Raw genomic sequence first — 25177 nt, forward strand, 5'->3', positions numbered from 1 at the left:
GCATTCAAAACACCCCTGAAAGATGGCCATCCAGCCTTCTGTTTAAAAGCCTCCAAAGAAGGAGCCTCCACCACACTCAGGGGCAGAGAATTCCACTGCTGAACAAGCTCTCACAGTCAGGAAGTTCTTCCTAATGTTCAGATGGAATCTCCTTTCTTGTAGTTTGAAGCCATTGTTTCACTTCCTAGTCTCCAGGGCAGCAGAAAACAAGCTTGCTCCCTCCTCCCTATGACTTCCTCTCACATATTTATACATGGCTATTATGTCTCCTCTCAGCCTTCTCTTCTTCAGGATAAACATGCCCAGCTCTTTAAGCCGCTCCTAATAGAGCTTGTTCTCCAGCTCTTTAAATATTTGATGTAAAAAGGCTATGATGTCAGGCTCCACCCTTAATGTTGAGGTCACTTTTTACTTCATATGCCAAGAGGTGATTTAAAGGATTACCAGTAGAGGCATACTTCATCTAACTGGAGTCTCTGACAGAGAAGTTGCTTTTTACATATGCCACTTGCTGTTTCTCCATCTGACTAGCTTTTATTTCTGCCTGTGATACCAGATTTTCTCCTAAAGAGGTAGTGCTAAGAAAACATCTATTCCTAACTAACTTAATCAATTGGTTCTATGCATCCAAGGATTTTGCATACACAGATTACACAAACACACACACGAAATCCAAAAAGTTAACTTTGGGTTTGCCATTTTATGTAAGGGACACCATTTTACTGTGCTATTGCATATAGTGGGACTTGAGCATGTGGATTTTGGTACCATAGGGGGTCTTGGACTCAAACTCCAGCCGATATCAAGGACCCACTACACCTTTTTGTATTGTCCATAGGTTAACTCACTGAAGTTAATATCAAGAAAGATTCATCTCTCATCCCTGTCACTTCCCTTCTCACATTATTCTGGAGGCTTTCCCATGTCTGCAGAGTAGCTTTTTGATGTCTTCAGTGTTAAAGGGGCTGGAGTGTGGGAAAGTCTGTTTCCATGATATTATGTTTAGTTAATTTACTTTAGGATCCAAGGCACGACTTTTCCTTCTCAAGACATGTGGAGTGATTTTCTAAGCACTTTAATATGTATTGCCTCACAGATGCTTTTCTTAAGTCTATTATAGTATACAGGGTGTCCAGACACTATATTTACTATAAATTCCGTCCTATATTTTTAAAAATTCAATTTCAGTTTTATATATAATTCTATATCTATATTCTATATAGAATTGAAATCATAAAGATAATTTTTGAATCCACTCTATGCCCTAATAAGCTGTGGACAGGCCTTCTGCATCTTGCCTTGAGCTTTTATTTACACATTTTAACATGCAGATCCTGTGGAGATATACACCTGCACCTTGTGCTGACATATATGCACTTTCAGCTGAAACTTCTGAATAATTTTGTTTTGTCTAACTTTAAGTCATTTTGTTGTATTACTCTCTTCGCTTGAGTCTTGATGCATTGCAGCACCTCATTGCAAGAAGAAGCTAGAGCTCTATGTTCTTTGAAAAAAATTAAGTAGGTAAAATAAGCTTTTGATAGGGGTGAAAAATGGCTCCCATTCTCTGAATGTTCACAAATGTGTTCTTCAAATGATCCAAGGGATATAATGTGTATCGGTGTGTCCCTTTCTATTGTGTACAGCCCTGGCAAGTTTCTCAGGGCCAATTTTATGTGGCTGAGCAGTGTTAATGATAGTACAGTATCCATATTTCACTTACCTGTATCCAACAAAATATGTCTTCTTCAGGAATGTTCTAGGTCCTCTAGGGTGACCCCATGAGTACTTTTGGCAAAGGCAATTTATTTCAGTAGGGTTTGCTATTATTCATGGCTTCCTCTTTCCACAGTAGGTACAGGAATATATCTTCCACAGATAGCAGGGTCATATTATGTTCTACTTCGACTGCCATGGTTTCATGCTATGGAAGCATTGAGGTTTTAGTTTTGCAAGGTATTAGAAAGCCCATTCCCTAAACTGCAAATCTCAGGATTGCATAGGACGGCTCTACAGCAGTTCAAATGAAATTACCATGCTAGATCTTTTTATTATGAACGAACCCCCATTATCAAAAGATTATGATGAAAAGTTATTGTAAGTCACACCATGGTCTTGACAGGAGAATGTACTTGAGAGGTACCTTAATTCAAATGTTTTAATATTGGAATATAATTTGAAATGTGGAAGTTATTTAAAGTATATTAATGTTGATTTTGTTTTATTTGTGATTTTGCAGTTAAGTGATGGAGGCAAAGCAGCTAATGCAAACGTTGGAATAGGTGACATAGTTCTCAGTATTGATGGGATAAGTGCAGATGGCATGACTCACTTAGAAGCACAAAACAAGATCAAGACCTGTACAGGAAAACTGACTATGAATCTGCAAAGGTAAACCCTTTTTGTTTATTTTTAATAGCAAGGAAAAACACACATCTGTCATTGTATGCCAGAATGTTTGTAATTATTTGTATGTCTACTGGTACCCATTATTTGTGTTTTAATGACACTGAGAATATAGTTATCACCACTCACATAGAGCCAATGACAGCTCATCCAGGACACCTAAAGGTGTCAATGTTTCTGTGTTCTTCTACCTTTAACATAAGGTACAGTTTGAACATCCCATATGTGGAAATCTGAAATTTGAAATTTTCCAAATTTATCCACATGCATAGCTGAGATAATGATACCCTTGCTTTCTGATGTTCAATGTTCACAAACTTTGTTTCATGAACAAAATTATTTGTTAAAAATATTCACCTTGCCTTCAAACAATATGTCTAAGGTCTATATGAAACATACATGAATTTTGTATTTAGACTTGGATCCTGCCTGCAAGATTTCTCATTATGTATATATATGCATATGTAAGCATTTCAAAATCCCAACAAATCCACAATCCAAAAGATTTCTGGTCTTAAGTATTTTGGATATGGGATACTCAACCTGTATTGAGTGTTTTGACCAAAAAATAACATACCTGACTTTATTTGTTGTATATGTACCCTGTAGGTAGTTACACTTACTCTTTGGTAATTGTTTTACACAAGTTAATTGTGATACAATTGAATCAGTTCTGCTTAACAATGTGGTTGTTGCGGGTGAAATAAGAAGTTGAAAATGAAAAGAGTTCTTCATTTTTTTTTTGTTCATTTACTTCCTTAAAGTCTGATGCCTGGTTTCTGGCAAACAGGTTGTTATGATGAAAGCTTAGTAGAAGAATTTTCTATGTCCTTCATGTTTTTTTATTCCCTTTATCAGTGATGAGAAGTCATGCAGTCTTAGATAATGAGTTTGCCAAACCCAAAGAAGCAGATATGACTTTCCCCCCCTTTTCTGCTTTGAACATGATTTTCATGGAGATTTTTAAAAAACAATGTGCTCATTTTTAAGTTATACCAGGAAAGAAAAGGCAGCACTCCTGGTTTTCAGTCTTTCTTCGGTGCCTTGCTTAGGAGATCCTTGGAGTCTTCTGATAGCAAATGACTCAGTATTTCAGCCTGTGTACAGGATATGAGTCACAAGTGTCTGCTACCTGACAGCTGGAGGCAGAGGCAGCTTATCACAGGATTAGGCCAGCAGAGATCAAATACATTGCCTTCTGGTTCCAGACCTGACATCTTAGCGTTGTTTAAGAGAGAATGCGGTCTTATGAATTTGTGCCAGTTTCCAGACCCATATTCTCCATCTGTTTTTATTCCTTCATGGATCCTGGAAGCTTTAGAAAGTATCCTTTCAGTGAGAATGGCTATGAAATATTTTCCATGGTTAGCAGAAAAGGTAGTCTTTGGACACCTTATATCACAGAACCTGTGAATAGTTTATGTAGAGTTCAAATTGGACGAGAACTTGGCAGAGTTGGAGTTCTTCTCTTTAGGTATCCACATGTGATGTTTACCTTGACCATGATTTGTAATAAATTGGTTGAATGTATCCCTGAAAATTCAGAAGACTGGCAAGTATAATTAAGGACAGAATATTAATTGAAGGGATGAATTAGTGTTATTGCTCTTAAGTGGTTTGTACTGCTTCTTGAACACATTTTGTCACTCATTCACTTAAAATTACACACACATGTAAATTATTTGAAATGCTTTGTTCGTCTAAGCCTTGCACTTTGAAAGTGATGGACCATATTAATAATGTTTTCCTCAGCTGCAGCAGCTAAGAACACCATCTTAGCTGTAGAATCAAGCAAGTGTCAAGCATTGAACAGAGCACAACATTAATATATTCACTGTCCAGAGACCTTGCATGTGTCAAGCTAACAAGCGGAGAATGGAACTTGAGAGATTGATGGAGAAAGGAAGGTGGTATCAAACTAACCAGAGTAGCTTTCTCTTTTGAATCCCTTTCCAGTAAATTCCCTGGCAGGTTCCACTTTAAGTATCAGCTTTTTTATGAATTGTATATTTTTATTTGGGCAAATAATCAAAAATATGTAATCAATTTAAAGTTATAAAATGTCAGCATCTTTCATTGCATTCCAGCCTTTCCAATGGCTTTATAGGACTTTTTTTGCTACCCAGTATTAGAGTCTTCTTTTATAGTCAAAGTGCTTTCTTGTTTCCCACAAAACCAGATGGAAACCAGATGCTTCTCTTGTTTTGGACAATTTCCGCTGCAGTCATTTCATACATATTTAAATAAGCTACTGAAAATAGACTTACAAAATGGTGCATCTTATATAAATAGAGTTGAATACAGTGTTCTATGACAACATTTTTTTCTCATAAAGACCAGTGTTCAAAAGTCTCAGTGCTGTCATTCTCTTTTCTATTACATGAATTTCAAGAAACGTTTACATCAATTGAGCTATTTAATTTATTTAAAAATGCCCTAAATATCATACCAAAGGCCACATGAAAGCTTTTTCTCAAACACCCACAAATACCTTTAATTATTCTCTGGTTCTCCTTCAAAATGGCAACATGAAGTGATACAGTGACACTCACCAGAATCAGGGGTCAATTCAGGGAAATGACAGGTGGGAGACTTTGAGAAGCAGGAAGAGGAACTATTTATTTACATAATATATAGGAAAATGATGGAATTCACTTCTGCAAGCTCTTCTGGGTGCCACCAAATTAAAAGGCTTGTAGTCCCCTCCGCCTTGAGTCCCCTTCGGGATCTATAAATATAGTAAATAAATAAATAAAGGGAATAAGGTAAATTAGCGCTGGATAAGACAGTTGATTGGTACTGGTAGATATTCCATACCCACTAACTGAATACCAGTTCTTGGATACTTTCTGATATCTTTTTGACTATTCAAAGATGCCTGTGAATTTCTGGATTAGAGTTGTAGAAGAGGACTATAGTGTCTCCTCCCTGCATGTGGGCTTCCCATAAGTGCCTGACTGACTATAGTAATAACTTGATTACTGGATTACATAAACTGTTCAGTAGTCATGTTCTTATGCCTCCCTTGTATGTTTTTGCATCTCTTATGTATTTAACATGTGTAATAAATTAGGAATGAGACCTTTTCTTCCTTCCTTTTTGAACAAGATAGAACAGCTTTGATGTGGAAGGAATTTAATCAGAACAAAATTAGATAACAAAAGAGGCAAACCTAGCTACAGAGTTTGAAATATGTGTGTGTGTGTGTGTGTTTGTGTCTGAAAATAATATTGCTAGCATGGGAAGATTAAACTGTCCAAAGAAAATAATATCAAGAACAAACACTCTATTTAAGAAATAAACCCTTGATGAGTAACTTTGTTTTGAACTGTTAGTAAGTGTTCCTGCACCTGAGTTTGAGTTTCACTTATTGTATTTCCTCTTATTAGATCTTCTTTAGTGGGAAGCCAAAGGTGGTTAGCACCATCATCATGTGGTCTTGTTTTGACTGACTTTTCCCCTTCATTTCCATGGGTATTTTTAAACCAAAGGATTGTTCCAAAGTCACCCACTCGTCCATTCAAAAGTTCAAGGGATTTTAAAAAACAGGTTGGTGATAATTCTTCAGAAAACTGAATGAGTGACCTTTGATTCAAAGCATAGATGCCCCCTTTGTTTCTCTTCAGCACTTCTATGACTTTGGTTCCTGTTTTGAAGAAGGGAGTATGTCCTTTTGTTATACTGAGAATTTCCTTCCTCCACGTTTCTGTGTAGGTTGAATATGAAATGACTCTCTAGCTAATGAAGTTTGTAATTCTTTTAGTGTATGAAACTGTGAGTCCATTGTAGTTGTGGCATGTTGAGATGTCGCATTACAAAATTTTAACTTTGAATTTAAATAGTTGGTTTTTGGTGTAGGTATCTCTAAGCAGCTCGACCTGTAGCTTTCATGCCAGGTCCTGTGTGAACTGAGAATTTGTGAGCACTCTCTTGTGACTGTGAATTGCAGGAAAAAGTCAATAGTAGTAGTCAGGTTAATAAGACTTTAAGGTGACTCTGTATCATGAGGTTTTCAGGGGTTAAAAGTGTGTCACTCCTGTGACAGTGGACATCAATAGCAGAAGTCCAATTATAATTATTGGTTCTCATTGTCAAGGTAGATGTTGGTGATTGTCTACGTTCATTGAAATCACTTCATTTCAAGAGCAGGGAACATGGCACTGTATTTTCTTTTATCAGCCAATAATTCCTGAAAGCATAATTGAATATTTCTTTAAAAGGTTTCTGGAAATCTCATATTGTTATGTCTTCCATGAATATGACGCAAAACCAAAATTTCTTTTACAATTTTTCACAGCTTTTTTTTCTTAAGTTTCCTGATTTGGGTTAAAATGTTAATTAAAACTATAACTGTGAATTTAACTAGCTACATTTCTTCCTTTTCTTTTCATGCAATGGGGATGTTGGTGACTACTGAAGTTTTCTTTAATGTACAAGTTGAAAAGGATATGACTTAGTTTTCCAGCTGAATGCAGTTCTCTGGAATTTGTTTTATAATGCCTAAAACATATTAAGTAAATGAAAGAAGCAGAGGCTTCTAGCCTGGTTTAAATTTCTGCATTAGTAAACAGTACTTTGTCCAACACTAGCAATTTATAGTCTTAAGTTTTCATTGAAAAGAACAAAGCATAAGAAAAATTGGAAGAACATTTTGAAAGTTCTTTGAAACTCCAAAATAATACAGGAATTGCAATCTTTCAAAATCATGATTTCAGTTTCTTTAAGTCATCTCTCTCCTTTTCTGATAATCACATTGGTGTTGAAGTATGAAATGTACCAGAGATCATTGACTTGTTTTCCACATTCACCTCAATTTCTTTTCTCTATCCTGATAAATCTCAGAAATTGATCATTATCGTAGGATCATTGCTTGTTAGTTGAAGTTTGATTTTATATTTTGTTACAATGTTTTTATTCTGTTTTATGCTGTTGTTATGTATTTAATGTGTTATATTTTAACTATGTTGATTGGGCTAGTTCCCATGTACGCTGCACCGAGTTCCTTTGGGTAGATGGAGGCGGGGTACAAAAATGTTGTTGTTATTGTTGTTACTCCCTCTAACTTTTAGATTCAGTTCTTTCAGAAAATCAAAACCCAGCTTCATTGTTTTAATGATGCTCCGTAAAGAAAAATGTTGGAGCAATAGCATTATGCATCCCATGCAATAAATTAAAATGTAAGCAAAATGTGCCAGGAGAAGTGTACATTGCTATTTTTTTCATACTATTCACAAATCTGGAGGGGATCTTGGAAGCAATATCCAGTCTCCTGCTCAAGGCAGAATACAATTATGGCATTCCCTGTATTACTAGTTTTAAAGTTTTTGAAATCTTAATTTTGGAAAACAGGATTCATGTTCAGTTGATTGTGCTGCTATCACCCATGCCTTTTGCAAGTTTGTTTAGTGCATATAAAAAACTCTTCAGAAGATGACAAAATCATTTTTTTAAAAAATGTTCAGTTGTGATGGCATGCTGTGAATTTGTCCCACCATGCTGGGCCTCTTATTTATGTAATTTGGGAGCAGTCAAATTATGATAAAATGCAAGTGTGTGGTTTGGGTCATCCTGAAATCCTTTTGGTATTGCATAAGGAGTGCTTAAGGATGACATTCCCCATTCCTATTGTATTTTTGTATCTAGTGCTTCACACTATCTTCTATTTTATAGTCATGGGAAGATCGCAATGGAACTGTTTTAAAATATGTTGTCATTTTTTGGATGCAAGCAACCCCCAGTTAGGGTTTTTTGCACACCATCTGAAAAAAATAAGGAAGATAAACAGACTGCCATCCTGCTTAGTAATTAGAATATATTATTATAACATCACAGTTGTCTTATATGGGTTGTTACATGTGCAATGACAAAAGTCCTCCTAAAAGCTTGTCTTTTAACCTACGTTGCTCAGGAAGACAGCTGGACACACCATAGTTCAGTAACTCAGAAATAGCTGTGTTGGGGGAATGGCTGTGAAATCAATGCTAGATGTAATTTCTAGCAATAATTAATTGATTCTCCAGACAATGTCAAGGGTTTTTTGTATCTGTTAATTTTCTGCAGTTTTGTATTTCTGGTGTTAACTTTTGCATTACCTCAAATCAAGCACTCAGAACTGTTTTAAAAGAGGGAGATCCTTTCATGGAACAATTCCAAATACAAAGAAACATGGCATTGTTTCATCCCTCTTCAGAGTTGAGCCATTTTTACTTATGGCCCAAAGGTTAAGTCACTGCATTCACCCAGTGATTGCACAGCGTATTCTTATTTCTCAAATGCCAAACTACTACCCACAAATAAACCCCTTAATATTGAACATCGTTATGAAGTCTTTCAGAATGGAAGCTGCTGACCCATGGCAACCACACAGTGATGTCCCAATTGTCTTTCACAGTCAGGCGAGACTACTTCCTATTATGAAGTGAAAGTATGTCTCCTTGAGTAGCTGTGGAATGCCGGATTAGCCGTTCCAAAGCCATTCTGTTCCCGTATTTAGGCACCAGACTTGTTACAATGACGTAAAGACTAATTCACCTGACATCCTAATACAGTAGCTGTCTTTATTTCCCTAACGATTGACATTCATTTAGCGAGAATGTACTTTTTAAAAGAGCTGTAACAGCTGTGGGGCAAGGGAAGAGTGTGTATTCCTGTCATAAGGCTTTTCTTATTCTGTCCTCCCTATATTTCCTTTTTAGAAGGTCATGGGGGTCTTGTTAAGAAATAAAAAGAGACCTTGTATTTCGGAATGCATATGTACATTTTCAGATGCTGTGTGAACTATTATAATTACATAAGCAGAGATGTCAGTAACTCAGTCAGATAACTTCTATTACATTATATTGTATGGCATTAAACTTAGAGTGAGAATTATGTAGCCCTGCAGATAGTTTCAGACTACAACTTCTAGCATTTTGAAAATTTCAAATCTATCAAGAACTGGCGGGACACATGATTTATTTCCTTGAAACCCTTCTATCAATAGTATTCAAACTTTAATGTCATGAAATTTTGGTTTTCTAGATAAATCTTTTTTTCTGTTAAGATGTATGAGACCAAGATACTTACTGAATTATTACTGTTGCATCTCAGTCACTGCATAGTTTTGTGTAATACTTAGTTAGATACTTAAAAAGGTAAAGGTTGTCCCCTGACATTAAGTCCAGTCATGTCTGACTCTGGGGTGTGGTGCTCATCTCCATTTCTAAGCCAGAGAGCCAGCATTGTCTGTAGACACCTCCAAGGTCATGTGGCCGGCATGACTGCATGGAGCGCCGTTACCTTCCCTCTGGAGCGGTACCTATTGATCTACTCACATTTGCATGTTTTCAAACTGCTAGGTTGGCAGAAGCTAGGGCTGACAGTGGAAGCTCACGCCACTCCCCAGGATCAAACCTACGGCCTTTTGGTCAACAAGCTCAGCACTTTAACCCACTCCACCACTGGGGGCCCTAGTTAGATACTAAAGTACCTCAAAAAATGTTCTGCTCCATTGGCTTTTCCCTTGTATGTGCATTCTTTAATCTGGACCTGGCTCTTGCTTCAGGGAAGCTACATGTAAGTTGACCTACACTGTGAATACACTTTCATAAACTTTAACAAAGACTTTAGGGCAGATTTGAATGTAATAAACCATGCTTCTTGGAGAACAATTTTGTATGTTCAACTTTTCACGTGCAAGCTTTAACACCTATGGTAATTACTATTTCCAGTGTTTTAATATGTGGTTGTACAAATCAGGATATGACAGCAAAATTGGCTTTTCTCCAGATTGCCAGGATACAGCAATTAAAATTGACACTATGTAATTAACACGATCCAGTGTGGCCATTCAGCTGATAGAGCTGTTTCCAGTAATGGGACCAAGAGGATGCAATTTGTGTCTTTATAGAGACATGTACCCACTTGCCTTCAGAATCTGCAGAAAACTATGGATGGGGTAGAAAGTTGGGAGAAAGAAGGAACTGCAAGAAAGCCCTGCTATTCTAGTGGTCACCTGCTAGCATGACATTGGATTTAGGCTGATTGCCTTTGCATAAATCTGGTGCCCAGGCTAGTGCTCCACCCCAGATTACTGATCATATCCACACCTCAGTCTCAAAATCTTTCAAAGATCAGTTGCTGTCAGTTCACCTGAATCATGTCTAGAACCTGAACTAATAAAACATTGTGGCTACTACTGAAATTACTCCTGTCATGCAGAGATATTTTATCAAACTGATTTAGTTCTAATTTTAATTGGGCACTTGCAAGGAGAAGCATGTATCTTTGCAAGCAGGGAAAGTTATTGTTGATGGTTTGCATTCATTTATGCTCCTCCCTTTCACCTGGCAAGCTCTGTTGCTTTTACCTCAGGGGACTGGAATTCCTGTTAGATTGCTTTATAAAGGCTGCTGTTGACATTACAGTTAACTAAAAGGTCACATCCAAGTCTTGCACGCACCTCCAGCAGAGCTACTGCAAGTTGTACAAAGCTCTGTCTGGTCTTCATGTCACATGTTTAAAATGGCACAATCACAATCTTTTCATAAGTGTTGGTGATCATGGTGATTGGAACTACATTTGTAATAAAAGTTGTATGTCTTGTGGTACAACCTTGATCTGATTTTTTTTACTATTACTTTTTGTTACTAATACTGGCTGGAAAATATCTGTAAACTCACATAAGGAGAGAAAGGCCTTTCTGCTTTTGGATGTACTTCTTTGAGTGGAATGGAGCTACTGTGTTCATATCTTTAAACCTCACTGTATCTACTCTTATAACCTCCCTTCCGTTGCCCTTTGCTCTCAGTTAGGCGAGATTAATCAGGCTATTCATCTTATGCATAGCTTCTTTTGTACTACATAGCTGTTCGTTTGGCACTGGGCCTTACTAGGCAACATGCAGAATGAGACACCATTGTCCTTGTATGTTTTATTTTAAGCTCTGTCCATGTGGATATGGAGAAGATGACAAAAGGAAACAATGCTAGTTTGGCCAGCATTTATCATAACTGCTTAAAATAATACAGATGCTTTGGGTGGTGGCATGATCTCTGGTGACATTTAGTTTTGTCGGTGCTCTTTTTTTAAAAATAGCTACTTGGTACCACACCAAGCAGTTTAGTTGAGCTGAAGGCCCTTTGCTGTGCTTTGAAATGGCATGTTATTAAAGACCATTCTACTCCACCATTGTATTTATACATGGAAAATAAGAAATACTTGCCTCTGAGTATTCAGTGCATTGCCGTGTAACAGTGTACAGTGCTCAGCCAGTAAAATGGAATAGATGATGCAGTAGGAGAAATGGAGCACAGAATAGGTAAAGAGACAGTACGGGAATATTGTTACTCTGAATGAATTCAAGTTTCCAGGGCCAAACAAATTTCATCCTGGTGTATTACAAAAATAAACACTGGAAATAATCTTTGAGAATTTCTGGAAGAGGAAAAGTTCCAACAGAGTGGAGAAGGCAAAATATTGTCACCATCTTCAGAACCAGAAAAAAGACACAAACAGTTACCTCCCAATCAGCCTAATATTGAAACCAGGAAAGGTTTTGGAGCAGAACACTGAACAGTCAGCACTTAGAAAGGAGCACCATGATTACTAAAAACAGCATGGATTTTGGCTTGCCTCAATAGGGGCATAGTGTCTAGATCTAGGGAAGTAATGCTACCCCTCTATTCTGTTTTGGTTAGACCACATCTGGAATATTGTGTCCAATTCTGGGCACCACAATTCAAGAGAGATATTGACAAGCTGGAATGTGTCCAGAGGAGAGCGACTAAATGATAAAAGTTCTGGAGAACAAGCCCTATGAGGAGTGGCTTAAGGAGCTGGGCATGTTTAGCCTGAAGAAGAGAAGGCTGAGAGGGGATATGATAGCCATGTATAAATATGTGAGAGGAAGCCACAGGGAGGAGGGAGCAAGCTTGTTTTGTGCTTCCCTGGAGACTAGGACGCGGAACAATGGCTTCAAACTACAAGAGAGGAGATTCCATCTGAACATGAGGAAGAACTTCCTGACTGTGAGAGCCGTTCAGCAGTGGAACTCTCTGCCCCGGAGTGTGGTGGAGGCTCCTTCTTTGGAAGCTTTTAAACAGAGGCTGGATGGCCATCTTTCAGGGGTGATTTGAATGCAATATTCCTGCTTCTTGGCAGGGGGTTGGACTGGATGGTCCATGAGGTCTCTTCCAACTCTTTGATTCTATGATTCTATGATTTCTCAAGCTTAGTAGATGAAGGGAATGCTATTGATATAGATTATCTTGATTTCAGTAAGACTGCAAATAATTTAATAAAATGTGAGCAAGATAAAGTTACTGTTTGGTGGATTGGTAATTGACTATATGGCCAGACCCAAAAGCTGCTTACCAGTGGCTCCTTTTCAACCTGGAGAGAAGTGACTAGTAAAACAAGTAATAATAACCATTCTGTTCTACATTGGTCAGACATCACTCACATGGAATGCAGTTCTGGGCACAGGTCAAGAAGAATATTCAAAATCTAGATGTGAAGGGTGACCAAAATGCTAAATGGTCTGAAAGCAAAGTTTTATGAGGAGCTGGGTATATTTAGCATAGAAAAGGGAAGGTTAATGTTAGCCATAGAGAAATGTTCGAAAGGATGTTGTATTGCTGTGGATACAAGCTTGTTTGTTGCTGCTCTGAAGACTAGGACATGAGCAACAGATTCAAGCAGCAGGAAAATAGATTAGTTTAGTGTTTACACCTTATTTTATTTTTCTGGTTACTTAATATTTAATGTTTATTTTACTTAAGTGATATTTGTCTTGACTGTTCTAATGTAGCACAAATCCTATGTAAAATCATACTACGTATTTTTGACATTAATATTGAAATCTGAAATATATACCGAAAGTCTTTACTTTTTTACCTTAACAGTCTTTACCTTAACAGTTAGAAAAAGTTCCTAATTGAAATGGCTGTAAAACAATGTAGTGTAGTCTCCTCTGGAGATTTTTAAACAGATGTTGGATAACCATCTGTCCAGAATGCTTTGATTCCTGTTTGGTGGGGGTTGAACTAGATGACCATGTTTTGATATGCATATACACTCAGTAAGGGAGGAACTTCCAGGGCAGCACATGGCAGCTGCTATTTACATTGCTGTTAGAATAGAATCCTGGTTGTTCCCAGTTCATTGCAATGTTTACTACTGGCATGTTTCTGCCACTCAGCAGCAAAAGTGTGTTTCTCCAGTCCTTTACTACCATCTTCCCAATGTTGATGCTGCTTAAAAAACACCTTGCAGGTAGACAGAGGATAAGAAGGAAAAGGGAGGTAAACAGAATTTGTTTTAAAAAAAGACTTTCCATACAGGAGGCTGTAAGTGAAATATGCCTGTCCTTCTATCTGCAATTTCATTATTTGAATCTGATGTGTTGATTTATTATTCCTATGCTAAACTGTTCCTTTTTAAAAGTTGTCCTTAATTCTCTGACTCAGCCTGTAAAATTATTTTGTTCTGTTTTTGTAGTCCCAGGCCAACTGGAAATGGGGTTAGGTGTTATTTCATGTCAGCAAGACTCCCTGCCACATTTTTTTCATGACCAACAGATCAGCGTAGGTTGCTTTCCTTAAGGTAGTATTATTTCTTGAAGCAGAGAGAGCAGAATGTCATGGTCCTTAGCCCCTGACCAGGAGCAGAGGTTGAAGGGTGCATTGCTTCCATGCTCCAGTCCCAGAGCAGCCAGCAGTTGGAGCAGAGTGTTCTTTCTTGCAGGGTCAGGGGAAGCGGATCCCTGCAGCTGCTCCTTCTCTGACGAATGGATCATGCCAGGTTATGGTCTTCCCCTTCATATTGCTGGTTCAAATATTCTTAACCTGAATTGCACTGCAGAATGTTTTCCTTTTAAAGAATAATGACATCTCCCATGCTAAAACACACAGGAGCTGGCCAGCATAGTAGAAGAAGGCAATGAAGAAGGCTTCTCTAGAAAGACATCATCATGCATACTTCCCAAGGGAATGTATTGGCATGGTTCCCTGGATTCAGGAACATAACCTTTGCAAGAGACATGCTAACTAGATTAGGAACATGTCTTAAAATGGAAGGGAATTAGTTTGTCAAAACAAGTAGTTCTTTGCCAGAAGAAGCACCTTGTTGCAGAAAATATAGCAATGCAGTGCTTTATCAATGTCAATTTATTGCTGTCTATATTGTCTTTGTTTGGTCACTTTGGGTAGCTTTCAGTCCTTCAGTCTCTGTGTCGTCAAGTGATTCACAGAAATATCTTAATCAGATAACAAGTGTTAATACAGTGGGCACTTGTGTATGAGGCAAATTGCCACTTCGAGTCCCATTTTTTGTGGATATAAAAATACCAACAACAAAACAAAAATGACAACAAAAGCAAAACAACAGTGGAGGAGGAAGAGAGGAAAGGAGAAAACTGTTCCCACAATGAAAACTGAGCAGGCAATTATCTTTTAATCAGCACTTTTAAGATTCCTTAATCAGAAAATTGTTGGTTAAGACAGTCCGACTTGTATGTGCAAATAACAATTTTGGGAGCAATTATTGTGTCAGGTGCCCATATAGACTTGAATCTTATTTGTTTCTTACCTTGCCTTCAGCTGTCGAGGTGGAAAGAGACTTGAATCATTATCATCACAGTAACATAATAATCTGCCCTGGGAATTAAGTAAGTCCAGAGACCCAATCCCGTTTTTCCTGCTATAAGGTTCTCTAGAATAGTAGACCTCACAGGAACTGAAGGGAAGTGAGTAATACTTTGTATGCTTTCATTGGCTACAATGGTCTCAGGCTATCTGACCACTTTCCTTTTTGGTGCAAATCTGCTTGTCACCCACTCCTTGGACCTCTGTATCCTAGCTGGAAGCAGCCAATGAGAAGGCCCTTTTCCACATCCACACCAGATGCTATGAACAAAAAGGAGGACTTCTGAATAGCTCAATACTTAGATAGGTTCCTTTGGGCAAATACAAGTTGGTCCTGAGTCAAAATAAAATGCAGCAAAATCATTTAGAAAAGTAAACTGTATTTGAAATACTGGATAACATACTCTGTATATGATCAAGTGGGATACAATCCCTAGAAGCTCGTGTTACAAGAAATTAGTCCATATTTAAGACACCATAGGTCTCTTGTTTGTGCACAAAAGGACTACCCATTTATACATAAATACATTTGCTTTTAATATAAATTATTAAAATTGACAGCACGGGTTGGGAAGTATTAGTTTTATATTGGAAAAGAACATGTGTTGACATTATAAATATTATTTTGTAGGATATATTTTGGGTACCGCAGTTAGGTAAGTAAAGCAGCTAGGGTATTTAAATGTTAAGCTGCTAGTATATGATACTTTTTGATGTAATCCTTTTGAAGTGTATGCTCACATCCTTTTTTTAAGCATTTGTAAGGTGGAGGTACAGGTTTCTCCTGACCAAGTCTAGTTGTGTCCGACTCTGGGAGGTGGTGCTCATCTCCATTTCTAAACCAAAGAGCTGGTGTTGTTTGTAGACACCTCTTAGATCATGTGGCCAGCATGACTGCATGGAGCACTTCTACCATCCTGCAGAAGCTGTACCTATTGATCTACTCACATTTGCATGTTTCCAAATAGTTAGGTTGGCAGAAGCTGGACCTAATAGTGGGAGTTCACCCTGCTCCCCGGATTCGAACCGCCAACCTTTTGGTCAGCAAGTTGAGCAGCTCAGCGGTTTAACCCACTGTGCCACCATAAAGCATTTGTGGTTATATTAAAAACCTTTCTTAAAAAGTTAACAATTTTCTGAAGTGGCTATCTGTTATAAATAATTTCCATTCCCCTCCCCCCGGAGCATTTTAAACATTTCATTACAGAATAAATGTGGGAAGGAAAATAACATTCCATTAGATGCAATGAAGTATAAATATTCGGTGCTCCATGGGACAGTATCTATTAAGTATGCCTTCCTTTATGTTTTACTGCAATTAAAAGCTGTGATCAGCATTTTATTTCAAGTGCTGGGGAATTCCTATTACAATGAAAAGGTAAAGCTGCTTTCTGCTTAATGCTAATATGTTCTTTTTTAATTTATCACATGGAAAAAGGTATACAAATTGATAGGAATTCCAATGTAAGCTTGACATTTAAGTTTTTCATTACCTTGACTTTTTATTTCTAGAGCTCATCGGGATTAAATTGCACATGTAGAAACTGAGTTTAAAATAAAGAACGCTTCTTTGTTGGAGCTGTATTTAGCACAGCATAACAATATCTATCATCTGCTAGTTTCTTCTGGCTGAGTTATTGAAGTTCTTCCACTGCAGTAATTTTTACTAGGAATAAATGTTCATTTCCTGCAATAAAACTGTCATCAGGCTTTTAGTTCTGATAGAGTTTCTTGTTGCACCTTTTCTAATAAAACATCAGTTGGTGGTCAGTGCCTAGTTTTTAATATAAATTCATTCCCAACCCTTTTAATGTCCTTTGAAAGCTGCGGCAGTTAATGGATCAGAAATTACCTTTTACTGTAATGGCTATTTAAAAGTAATGAGGATGTTAAGCAAGATAGGGAAAAAAACATTTGGTCTAAATCCAGTCCAATCAAAATAGAATAGATCAATTGAATTAGTGGCATTTGCATACTGTATATGCCCATGTATAACCTCATGTATAAGCTGAGGGATTTTGATATGACTCATAGATAAGCTGAATATTATTCTACAGAGAGGGGAAGATGCCAGTGTACCTCAGGAGGCCAGGTGTCCTGGGACCATCATTTTCTGACCCAATAATTCAAAAAAGAAGTGGTGCTGTGGTGGAGAGGGCATCTGTTTCTTTTAATTCTAGGACAGCGTTTCTCAACCTGGGGGTTGGGTCCCCTGGAGGGGTCATGAGGGGGGTGTCAGAGGGGTCACCAAAGACCCTCAGAAAATATAGTATTTTCTGTCGGTCATGGGGGCTCTGTGTGCAAAGTTTGGCTCAGTTCTGTCATAGGTGGGGTTCAGAATGCTCTCAAATGACAAAATCAACCCCCCCCCCAACCCCACCAGTATTCAAATTTGGGTGTTTTGGGTATTTGTGCCAAATTTGGTCCAGTGAATGAAAATGCATCCTGCATATCAGATATTTACATTACAATTCATAACAAAATAAGAGTTATAAAGTAGCAATGAAAATTATTTTATGGTTGTGGGTCTCCACAACATGAAGAACTGTATTATGGTGTCATGGTATTAGGAAGGTTGAGAAACACTGTTCTATGAGAATGGAATAAGCTCACCTTTTGCCACTCTCCTCAGAAATAGTTCTTTTATTTTTTTTAGAAAAGTCAAGTTACGATATTTACATTGATCCATGGATAAGCCAACCCAGGTTGATTTTTTTTTTGGCTAAAATATCTAGACTTATACATGGGTATGTACAGTAAGTTATTTCCTTACTATCCAGAAGTAATCAATTAGGTTTAGGCCTTCATTGGGAAATATATTGCATTGCATAACTTTAAACCTGGTTAGCTCCAAACTGTTAGGTCATACAGTGGGAATATAAAAATGTAATTGGACTCGTATGAGAAGGGTGAAATCAGTGTTTCTGTATTTGGATTCTAATATAATATGCAGCTTTTCTGGCACATTAAAATATTAGTATTGGCTTTTCAACTACTTTATGGCAAAACATATTATTATATCTTTAATGCTGAAAGTGAGTCAATGTTTTTGCTGGCACTCTGAAGTGTTAATGACTGAAGTGTTAATGATCAGCAGCTCTCATCTTAATTTAACCTTAATTCATTCTGTTGTCATCAGCTTTTTTTTATAAAAAAACTTAATTTGACTTCTTTCTTTCATTTTTAATATGGTTCTTCTAATTACTAAAATGACTTGATGTCACATCATTGTTTTGCTGTTCTTTCAGATGTACAGCAGATAGTACTGCCAATCAAAAGACACAGAGTTATCCCCCTTTTTTTAATGGACAGCCAGTGGATAAAAAAAAAAAACAGATGGGAAAAGGAATGGGAAAACAAAGGAGGGTTACAAGTGCAAGGCTGTGTTTGGGCTCTCCATAATATTAGTGAATGGAGCAGAAGTATATCTTGCTAAAAAGACTTGTCCTGAAGCCAGAAGTTCAAGAAAGTGCATTTTTAACTACATAGGCAGACAGTCTCATGACTAATCCCAGCACTTATACTTGTTAAACTACTATTATCAGACTTTGTGTATTAAGACTTACAATGCAAGATCTTTACAGCAGCTGAGCTGGGCTGGGTTTTTCAAGCTTGTGTAATCTGCCTTCAGGTGTTTGTTTTTTGTTTTGATTTTTTATTTTAATCTTGAGAGTTATTAACACTGACTAATACACACTTTGGTGCCTCAAATGTTAGGCCTGTTTCTGGGTATATTTGACCTGCTGATTCCAGAAATGGCACCACTTTTCACCTATCAATTCTAAGATTTAACATATAGAACATATACCATATACCATTTTCATCTGCTTGCCCATAAAAATCATGATAACCTTATCTAAGGAATTAGAGCTGATGCAGTATATCCAATGCAATTTTCTGAATCAGCACCCCAAACAACGCCAAAAACTGACCTAAATACCCAAGGCACCAAGAAGTTTTTGTTGGGTCATGTAATATAGTAGACTCAATACTGTAGGCTGAAATCTCCCATTTATGGTTGCTTCTGTATTTTACTCCCCCTCCCCTAATAATGGACCACCTCTGGTGGGCTTTTTAAAATCAACCAATTAGTTTTCTAGTTTTTAGACTAGGTTTTGGGGTGGGTGGGTGGGTGGTTAGTACACTGTGGAAATTGTTGTCTGCAAGTGCTACGGCCTATATTAGATACTGGCAAATAAAACTATTGATAAACAATGCCACCTGCTAATGATCATAGGACATAATCTCAATGAATATTGTAGGTTTTCTTTCCAGGAATCCATAAACTGCAGCTGATTCTGATGCTGATAATTTCCAGGTTATTTTTTGAGTTTATTGGAACTCGGAGTATCTTGGAGCATTCTGGGACTTTTCCACTCTTGCGTGCAAATCTGCCTTTTGTTTTCGCTTTCCCATGGTACAGTATTATAGCTGTACTTCTGTTAAATATTAACTGCTGTTGGCCTCAAGATAGAGTTTTGCATAGTTTGAAGTAGTTTTGTATTGCCTGGATATTCTTTTTTTAAAGTTTACTATTTATATTGTGCCTGTACTCCTGTGAGCTTGAAGCAGTATATATATTCAACTTTCTTATGTTTTGTTTCACAGCAGCCCAGTAAAGTTGGTTAGGTAAAGAGAGTTTGCCTGGCCCAATGCCACCCCACGAATTTCATCCCTCAACAGGATTAGAGTTTGGACTTCTCAACCCATGTTCAACACTAGCCGTTACAGCAGGGGTTCTTAACCAGGAATCTATAGATCCCTTGGGGGGGGGGGGGGTCTGTGGAAAAATTTCAGGGAGTCCATCAGTTGAATTGGAAAAAAAATCATTTTTCCCTCTAACTGAAATCTAGCAGTATCCATTTCATATCATGTTGCAGTTGTGGCATATCTCAAAAAACCGCTTAAGCTCATCCATATTTTGAAATTACAATAGTTGTTAGACCTAATTGCACATGATCAGTCCTGCTGTGTACTAACTAAAATTTAATTTAAAGACATACCAAAGTTGAGTGTTATAAAACTATCTGCCAATAAAGTCAGATAAGTGGTCTGTGGTTTTCACCTGGCAAAGGGGTCTGTGGAACAAACAAAAATTAATAACTACTGCACAATAGAGATTGAAACTCAGCATGATATTTAACATTCCAGAATTAGGAGATCTGCTTCAGTTTCTCTATCTGGACCTTCTCTCCCAACTTATTGAAAGTCCCTATAACTCAAGAGCTTGGAAACAAAAGGATTAATTTCCACAGAAAGAAGAAAGCAAGCTTCCGGATCTCCAAAATGCATGATATGTTAGGTTTGCTTGGGGGGGAAAAAAACAAGCCTTTATTGAATATCATGGCAATCCCCTCCATACAAATATTGCATTATGGTCTGAACCATGTACTTTATATATTTTGGTGTGTGTTTATTGAAAGGGTGTCAGAGCTAAACATAGCTACTTTTAAAGTGTTCTGTTTACATGTAAAATACAGTTTGGAACAGGAAAAAAGAGATACTTGCAAGTAGATGAAATTTTAGATGCCAAAATATTAGTTCATCTAGTCTTGGTTCCTTTGTCCTAGTTCTGATGAAAATAGATATGTGAGAGGTGCCTGTTGTTGTTTTCTTTACTTTATCTGCACTACTATGAAAAAAAACAACAACTATAACTAAAGCTTTCCACATATTTACAGTAAGCTTTGTTCCTTTTGTGTGTGCTGTGAAATGATTGATTAGCTTGCCATTGCAAACTGGTATAGCCAAGTGTTTGATCAGCAATAAGAAATTTAGTTCTATGCATTGGAACTGTATCTGAAAAAAATCTGCCCAAAGCCCTTAATTTGCATTTATTCTTTTCACTATTAATTAGTACAACTTCAGTAGTAAAAATGAGCCCCCCCGAAATTCTCTTGGTGGTTCTCGAAAAGGCCTTACTGGTGCATTATTTAAACTGTTATGTTTATTCTGATCACCATACTCAATATATCCCATATCCATGGGGGTATTGGGGTAATGATACAAAAGGTTTGCTAGGCTAGACCCTCTTTCACTCAGACTCAGCCCCCCCGAAACTCAGCCCCCCCCAACCCCCCCCTGAAAAAAATTCAGCCACCCCCCCCCCCCCCCCCCGAAACGAAATCCTGGCTACGGGCCTGTTTGAATGTTAAACTTCTTATGTATGAAGTGTTGTTTTGTATTTAAAATTTCCACATGTAGTAATTATGTTATGCTAGGATATAAAAGCTTCTCTTTTCAAGCATCGTCATCATCATTGTTATTGGACATTATCCTGTCATGTCTCCAAACCTGAGATTCAATACAGCTTACTAAAGTAGTTTGCTAGATCCCTCAATTTGGAAAGACCTTAAAATCTAAGGAAGTGAATGCCTTGCTTAAAGCTTTGTCTGTTTGTTGATGTTCCTCTGACTTGACAAACTGAATTAAATATGTACTTAATGGTATATGAGAAGGTTTAAGATTGACCATATCATGCTAATTTAGAGGCTAAAATTTAGAGTTTTGGAATGATTTCAGAGGTCAAGTTCCTTTTGAATTCAAATGACCTGTTTCTGTTCTGTCTTTTTCAGGACACCTGCAGCTCCCAAGCCTGATCCTATACCTGTACAGCTGGTAAGAATTTCTTTTTCTTTAGACACAGGGAAATTGTCAGTTAACTCGTTCACTTGGGATCCTTCTCTTGTCAAACAACATTGTCTGCAGAACTATTCCAGTGCAACATGGGTAGTCTATTTATAATTTAATTATTTGTTTACTTATTCAATTTGTATTTTCCTTTTTTCTGAGAATGAATCTCAGTGTATCCTCTTTCCCATCTTAAAAATGGGACTTTGGAATATTTATCATGATCTATATACCCCTATCTTAGGCTCCTCCAAACGAAAAATGGGTTCTTTCCTTTTTCCTGTTTTGAGGGTAAATAATTTGTCAGGATATGGCAAGCGTTTTAGGTTGGGTTCAAAAGCAAAAAAAAAAAAAAAAAAAAACTTAGAAAATTATTGTAGCTATCCCTTTAAAGGAGCCCCCGGTGGCGCAGTGGGTTAAAGCACTGAGCTGCTGAGCTTGTTGACCTAAAGGTTTCAGGTTCGAATCCGGGGAGCGGCATGAGCTCCCTCTGTCAGGCCCAGCTTCTGCCAACCTAGCAGTTCGAAAACATGCAAATGTGAGTAGATCAATAGGTACCGCTCTGGCGGGAAGGTAACAGCTCTCCATGCAGTCATGATGGCCACATGATCTTGGAGATGTCTATGGACAATGCCAGCTCTTCGGCTTAGAAATGGAGATGAGCACCACCCCCCAGAGTCGGACACGACTGGACCTAATGTCAGGGGGAAAACTTTACCTTTACCTACCTCTTTAAAATGATGAAAATCATATTTCATAATTAGTGTTTTATTCCTTTTCTTCTAATACTAATTTATGAAATACAAGGCCTTCTGAAAACCACTGGTGTATGTGTTCATTGTAATATTAACATAATGCACAATTAGTTCAATTTAAAGTATCATAGTAGAATATGGCAGGAAGAAAACATTGTTATTATATATGGTTGTACTTCAAACATGTTATTGAAATAGGTTTTTGACATATTTGGGCATCCAATTCCATCTATAACTTATGACCCTATGTTGAAGCAGATATTTCACACCTTATCTGAAATTTCATTTTCAGAATGTCATATATGAATCTTGACAATCATGGTGCAAAAATGTAGTTCCATACTACTTTTTGAAGCCTATCAAGTTTGTATACAAAATAAATACACATGGAAAGAAATAGACATTATAAATTATTAAACCGCAGAAAAATAGTGCTGTGAAGCTGTCTTGTTACAATAAAAGTTTCTTAAATTATAAATTAAGACAACTACTTTATGTACAACCAGTAGTTTGGATAGTCCAACACAACTTTAAAAGCTCTCTCATGGGAGAAATCCAATTCTTTTGCAACATGCTTCAGTTCTAAAAGTGTTTAGATATTTGTCCTGGAAGTGATGGCTGTTTAAGAAATACAAATCCAGATCTCCCTCAGGAACATGCTAGTCAAATGGCCTCAGTCCTGCATTCCCTTCCAAGAAAAGATCGTTGGATTTGTACCTTTATAGTTCATCTGTAGTTTTTGCACTGGATGAGTTTCCTTTTTCTTTTAACTGGCCAAGAGTGAGACTAAATTAAGTGTGAAATGTTTTGGTCAAGATATTCCTAAAACCCGAAGGCTCCCAGCTCATGCATGTCCAGCTTTGCCCCCATGGATAATGCATGCCATGCGTGTTAATAATATTAGTGCTTTCAGGGTAAAACTGCCAATGTATCTCATCATCTGTCATCAGTTTGTGTTTCAAAATGAAATGGCTACAGATGCTAATGATACTTTGCATGACATTTATATTTGTGCCTGTGTGTGGCTTCCTTGTGTATTCTTGTGTTTTTATTTCACATAGGTAGAGCCTAAGGAGATAGTTAAGCCTGTGCCCATTGCATCCGCAGTTGTACCCAAAGTTTCATCCGCAACCAACATGGCCTTCAATAAAGCCCCAAGGCCATTTGGGGCTGTATCATCCCCCAAGGTCACTTCCATTCCATCACCATCGTCTGCCTTCACTCCAGCCCATGCGAGTGCGTCATCACGTGCTTCTCCTCCACCACTGGCCACTGTCACGCCTCCCACATTCACTGCCTCTGGACTGCATGCTAATGCCAAATCTAATCCTGGCCAACGTTCACCCATATTGAGTGCTGCCAAACCTGCAGTTAATATCCCATGGCAGCCCACACACAATGCGTCCTTCAGCGAAAATGCCCAGGAGGTGACAGAGGGGCAACACAGAGGATTCAAAGAGAACCAGGTTGACAATAAAGAACAAAATGGGTAGGTAGTTTCAGGACACTTTGGTTACCTCTTGAGGGTTTTGAAAGCTCTTTCTGATTCAGTTTATTGATTGGTTCTCTAAGCTTGAAGAATAATCATTTAAAAAATTTCCCAGGCTCATACTATTGTCTAAAATAGTCATTGGACTTATCTCTGTCTGTCTCTCTATCCCTGTTTTATATCTGTTTAACTGTCATGGCTTTATCTCAAATAATCTTGCAGATTGGAATTTGGCTTGAATTTTATGTTAAAGAAAAATTTATTTCCCACCCGCTTTCCTTTGGAGATGGAAAATATTGATGATTCCTCCAGACAGTCTCATGCAGGAGTAGGATGAATATCATTTCTGGACAAGTTATTTGGTTTTATATGAAACAAAAACAGTACCTGCAAAAAAGTTGCACTATGTCATACCTTCATTTAAGGAAACTTGGGCAACTGCAATTCATTCTCTTCACATTCCTACCTGGTTTTCCTGTCAATTGAAAGAAGAGATAGAGAGGGAGGGAGATACTCCAGTCCATGAATTCATGATAGTGTGCATATGCATGTAGTGTACAAAGTGCATAAGGAAGGAGATGTTGGAGTGAGGATGGTCCCACAGCAATCACCATAATCTTCCTAGAAGGTTAGAGATTCAGCCAGTCAGCTGAGGTGCATTAGGAGTACTGTGACATAATGAGAAATTAGACATTTGATTCCCTAACCATTCACTTCATATGTCCTCCACGCTCCCACCCCACTAAGTCTGTTACTACTTGACTAGGCAAGAGACAGAGTTTGGAGGGGATGATATAGTTATTCATCTTGATACTCAACATTTCCTAGTCATATAACATGATTAGTCCTCATTATGCTGCTCATTGGATTTGGTACTGAAATTTTGTTTTCTTGAGAATATTTTCCCTGCCTGCTAGCGCTGGGCTTGTCCCAAGCTTGCTTATATAGTGCGGTGCTATTTTGGATATACATATAAGCAATGGCACTCAGAATATTTTAAATATATAGATACATTGTAAAGTGCTTAGATCTGTTCTGCCACATTATCTTTATTCATTACAATAAGAACTAAATCACAAGTTAATTCATACTGTGTTTTAAACTTTAAAAAAATGGCCAGTGTATTCTGTAGATCAGTGTTTCTCAAACTGTGCTCCTCCAGGTTTTTTTGGACTTCAGCTCCCAGAAATCCCAGCCATCTTACCAGCTGTTAGGAATTGTGGGAATTGATATCTGGAGGAGCACAGTTTGAGAAACTCTGCTATAGATGTTTG

At 37.7% G+C, this 25177-nt stretch overlaps 1 protein-coding gene across 7 annotated transcripts in view; it reads left to right on the plus strand.

Moving 5' to 3' along the window:
• The window catches only part of PDLIM5 (PDZ and LIM domain 5), a 140297-nt gene that overhangs the window by 33290 nt on the left and 81830 nt on the right, over positions 1–25177 (plus strand). For 5 of the 7 annotated variants that reach the window (XM_067468596.1, XM_067468597.1, XM_067468598.1 and 2 more), the window contains exons 3-5: positions 2240–2391; positions 21605–21647; positions 23476–23903. In XM_067468596.1, the coding sequence (XP_067324697.1) occupies positions 2240–2391; positions 21605–21647; positions 23476–23903 (623 nt within the window). The remainder of the gene's footprint in view (positions 1–2239; positions 2392–21604; positions 21648–23475; positions 23904–25177) is intronic. The other 2 variants (XM_067468599.1, XM_067468600.1) reach the window with 1 other exon arrangement.

This window comes from Anolis sagrei, chromosome 5 (assembly GCF_037176765.1).
Source record: "Anolis sagrei isolate rAnoSag1 chromosome 5, rAnoSag1.mat, whole genome shotgun sequence".
In the NCBI taxonomy this organism is placed as follows: domain Eukaryota; kingdom Metazoa; phylum Chordata; class Lepidosauria; order Squamata; family Dactyloidae; genus Anolis; species Anolis sagrei.